The sequence below is a fragment of the Colobus angolensis genome, unplaced genomic scaffold (assembly GCF_000951035.1).
Source record: "Colobus angolensis palliatus isolate OR3802 unplaced genomic scaffold, Cang.pa_1.0 Scaffold320, whole genome shotgun sequence".
NCBI classification, from domain to species: domain Eukaryota; kingdom Metazoa; phylum Chordata; class Mammalia; order Primates; family Cercopithecidae; genus Colobus; species Colobus angolensis.
The window spans coordinates 3208163-3213001 of record NW_012116489.1 but is presented as its reverse complement, the minus strand read 5'-3'; the positions used below and the strand labels follow the sequence as shown (position 1 = coordinate 3213001).

Here is a 4839-nt window from a genome sequence, read left to right as displayed (position 1 = left end):
GTCTGGCAACCTGCTCGACTCTGCACTGAGTGGACACCCAAAGGTATATTAAAGTCTAAGCGAGGGCCTGGCGCAGTGGCTCATGCCTGTAATCCCAGCACTTTGGGAGGCCGAGGTGGGTGGATCACCTGAGGTCAGGAGTTCGAGACCAGCCTGACCAATATGATGAAACCCCATCTCTACTAGAAATACAAAAAATTAGCTGGGTGTGAAGGCATGTGCCTCTAATCCCTGCTGCTCAGGAGGCTGAGACAGGAGAATCGCTTGAAGCCAGGAGGCGGAGGTTGCAGTGAGCTGAGATCGTGTCAGTGCACTCCAGCCTGGACAACAAGAGCAAAACTCTGTCTCAAAAAAAGAAAAATGAGAAGATTCAAGCATTAGGAGGTTGATAAGTTTCTGAATTTTGAGAATCTGTGCTAAACATGCAGAGTCAATCCCCAGTTAAAAATGGACCTGTTCCAAAAATCACAAGTTTAGTTATTAAAAAATCAGACTGTATACTTTTGATTTGTTTACAGTTTTTTAAATATCAGTATGATTATTTACATAATTCAAAAGGTGAGTTAAAACTGAAATGTGAAAACCTTCACAATAAGGGAATATTAAAAAAAAAAAAATCCATAAAGTGACCTCTGTCTTTTCTCAGTATTTGATCTGATTCCTTGAACACAGCAGGGGAGGTGGTGGTGGTAGGGTGTGTATATGCATGTGTAAATGGTTGGGTATACTCTAGCAGTAGCAGAGAGGGAACAGAGATACTAAGCGATTTTAGCAGTGGCTAGGGGAAAGAGCCAAGTGTATCCAACGTTATCAGAGCTGAAACCCCTGTTTGATTTGTTATAACAGATATTCATAAATCGGATGCATCCATATTTATATTTGAGGTATACTTACATGTCCATATTATGACTAGTAACCCGTATGATAATAATGGTAACAGTTAATATTTATTAGTGCTTACTGTGTGCTGGGAATTTTTTTTTTTTTTGTAGACTTGGGGTTTTGCCAGGCTGGCCAGGCTGGTCTCAAATTCATGACCTCAAGTGTTTGCCCATGTTGGCCTCCCCAAGTGCTGAGAATACTGACATAAGCCACCATGCCTGGCTCTGCCAGGATGTTTTAAGTGTTGTTGTGTGTATTTGTTAATGTATTTACTTCTCACAACCCCACCAAGTGTTACTAACTCAAGTAAAGAGAGGTTAAATTATTAGCTTGATTTAAATCACGTAGCTAATTTAGGAGATGCCTAAATATTGACTGAGTTTTCTGACTATATGCATATCAGGTATGCATATACCATTACTGTGTTCTACATCTAAATACCTAATTTTTCATTATACTTCTGTTTTCTTTGCTTGTGATTAACACCCTTCCCCTTACCTTAAGGAAAATACCTTGATTTCCTTTCCTCAGTTGTTTTTATTGTGATAAGTGCAATATAATTAATTTTTAGATAATATAATATTACTTGCTTAATAAAATCAGTTGTATATAGATATATTTACTAAATTAGTGAATTTATTTTATTTTATTAGGTAGGCACATAATTATGATTATACCTTTTCCTCAGTGGCCTTGGAATATTTTGGATTTTTCATAATTTTCATGTTATACATAGGATGTATCCTTTTTAAAGTATATGACCGAAATGCTATACTTTCACATTAGTTTTCGCCTGAAGAAAAATTTATTTATACATTTATTTTTCAGGAAAGAGCAAAGCTAAGTTTTTAATTAAGAATTACCTTTCATGTTAATTTTTTTTTCCTATGTTTATTGCCGTTTGCTTGGAAATATATTTTGAAATTTCTAATTCAAATTACCAGATGTGCACATTCACAGTACACAGATTACCCGGTAATAATAATAGATAACAGTAATTGATAACTTATGTGTTTGACATTGTTGTAAGTGTATTATGTGTATGAATTTGTTTATTATTACAGCAGTTGTATTAGGTAAATTCTATTATTATCTCAGTTTTTCAGATGAGGAAGATTTGAGGCATATAGAGGTTACTTGTTCAAGGTCACATAACCCTCTATTTAGAGAGCCAGTATCCATATCCAGGTGTGTGGACCCACAGAGATACCGAAAATGTGAACATAATAAATCTTAAATGATGAATTGATCTTTTGCTAAAAGTTAATTTTAAATTTTAAAATACTCTTAAAAATTTAAGGTTCAGAGAATTTGCCAACAGTTTTCAGAAAATGTACCAAACCTCTTAATTTTTAAAATGTGTGACCATGAATAACTTTTTTTTAATGACTCAAGTTTTTGAGGAAAAGTATACTTTGAACAGTAAGCTCAAAATAGTAAGTCATTAGGTTTATCAGAGGTAGAGATTTAGGTAAACTTTTTTCTAGTTTTGTGTGTGGATTTAGGTGTATATATTAAGTTTGCTAAACCATGAGATTTTATTCCACTGTCAAATTCCAATCACAGTATAGCAAATGTACTAAATTTAATTTTAATTTTTCTTTTTTTATAGGAAAATATGAGAGCCACACCCGTGTTCACACAGGTGAGAAGCCCTTTGAGTGTGATATTTGTCACCAACGCTATTCGACAAAGTCTAACCTAACTGTTCACAGAAAGAAGCACAGTAATGAAACAGAATTTCATAAGAAGGAGCACAAGTGCCCTTATTGTAATAAACTTCATGCAAGCAAGAAGACTTTAGCCAAGCATGTTAAGAGGCAAGTATTATCTTGCTTCCATAATATACTTTATTGTGCCTTTTGATTTAAATGTGTAGAAAGCTAAAAACATCTATAAAGTGCTTATCTCCAGTTCTTTCATTGGACATTCATTGAGATACAGCATTTTGATTATCCTGTTTTCTTTTTTAGGTTTTGGCAAGTATGTCTTCAGAAATATGTGGTTTTTATACTTATAAATTTCTTTCTCTTTTTTTTTTTTTTTTTTGAGGTAGGGTTTCACTTGTCGCCCAGGCTGGAATGCAGTGGTACAATCTCAGCTCATTGCAACCTCTACCTCCTGGGTTCAATCAGTCCTCCCATTTCAGCCTCCTGAGTAGCTGGAACTACATGCACGTACCATGCCCAGCTAATTTTTATATTTTTTGTAGAGACTGGGTTTCACTTTATTGCTCAGGCTGGTCTCAAACTCCTAGGCTCAAGTGATCTGCCTGCTTTGACCTCCCAAAGTGCTGGGATTACAGGTGTGAGCCACCACGCCTGGCCAAGAAATTTATTCTTATACTCAACATTGTGTTTAATGTGTAACAGTTTGTGAGATAAAGAATATTTAATAGAATATTATATATTTAACTCTAAAAATTAAATTTACTGAAATCTGGACTAAAAGAAAATCAGACATATTACATTGCAGTTTATGTATAAAGAACTAGGTTCCTGAATGTATTTAAAAGATGATTATACTTTTATTTCATTATTTCTGCATAAACGTAGGTATACATATACATTTATTAAAATGATAATGATACCTTCTTAAAGAGCTCACCTGTGCCTACTTGTCTCATTATGAAAGGAATCAGTACTTGATCCTGGTAATTACTGTCAACATATTCACATGGAATATTGCTTTAACTAATATAACCTTTTCCTAATAACCCTTTTCTTTTCCTCTGATAGATTTCATCCAGAAAATGCACAAGAATTTATTTCCATTAAGAAGACTAAGAGTGAAAGTTGGAAATGTGATGTAAGAGTTTTTATTTAAAACAAATTAGAAAACCAAAGTAAATGAAATGTCTTTTGGGGAATTAAAGTAATTAGGTTTTAAAGTAATGTGACTTAGCTTATCTCACTTTTAGAATTTTCCTTTTATATAAAATTATTCTAATATATTTTGTAAATTAAGCCTGGTATAGGTTAGTTTTTAGATGATGGAACTAAGAAGTGGAAATCTTAGTTTTTATTTTCATTGTAATCACCATACCATGTGTTGTTCATGGTTATGTATGTAAACTGTGACATTACTGTTGCACAGAATGTAAAATGTTAGACTTTCTCCCCCATTTCTGGGTATGTGTTGTTAACATAATAAACTATCTCAAAACTTAGTGGCCTTAAATAAGTATTTTGATATGTCTCACCCTTTTGTGTGTTAGGAACCCACATTTGGGACAGGGATTTGCTAGGTTAATTCTTCTGTTCCACTTGTTGTCAACTGAAGTCACTCAACAGTTTTCAGCTAGTGCATGGTCTGGTCTGGGGACACTTCCAAAGCGGCTCACTCAAGGCGGGATATGGTGGCTAACGCCTGTAATCCCAGCACTTTGGGAGGCCCAGGCTAGTAGATCACCTAAGGTCAGGAGTTCGAGACCAATCTGGCCAACATGGCAAAACCCCATCTCTACTTAAAAAAATAAAAAAAATAAACATTAGCTAGACATGGTGGCACATGCCTGTAATCCCAGTTGCTTGAGAGACTGAGGCAAGAGAATCACTTGAACTCGGGAGGTGGAGGTTGCAGTGAGCTGAGATCACACCACCGTACTCCAGCCTGGGTGACAGAGCCAGACTGTCAAACAAAACAAAGTGGCCCACTCATGTGACAGGTAACTTGGTGTTTGTTCCTGGCTAGAATCTCAGCAAGGACTGTTTACCAGGAACCTTAGTTCTTCTCTACTTTGGTCTTTTCTTGAGGCTTCTTGAGCTTCTTTCTATCATAGCAGCTAAGTTCCAAGAGTGAGTAAGTGTTCCAAGAAACCTAGATAAAAACTATTAGACTTTATGGCATAGCCTCAGAAGTCTCTGAAAATCACTTCTACCACATTTTGTTGGCCAAACAAATCACTCTAACCTGGGTATATTTAAAGAGAAGGGAATTAGATTCTATTTTTCTTTT

The 4839-nt window shown here is 35.3% G+C and overlaps 1 protein-coding gene across 1 annotated transcript in view; it reads left to right on the top strand.

Annotated features, from left to right (window-relative positions):
• ZBTB41 (zinc finger and BTB domain containing 41) overlaps positions 1-4839 on the top strand; it is a 52979-nt gene that overhangs the window by 7091 nt on the left and 41049 nt on the right. The window contains exons 3-4 of the mRNA XM_011951612.1: positions 2495-2702; positions 3621-3690. Of these exons, the coding sequence (XP_011807002.1) occupies positions 2495-2702; positions 3621-3690 (278 nt within the window). The remainder of the gene's footprint in view (positions 1-2494; positions 2703-3620; positions 3691-4839) is intronic.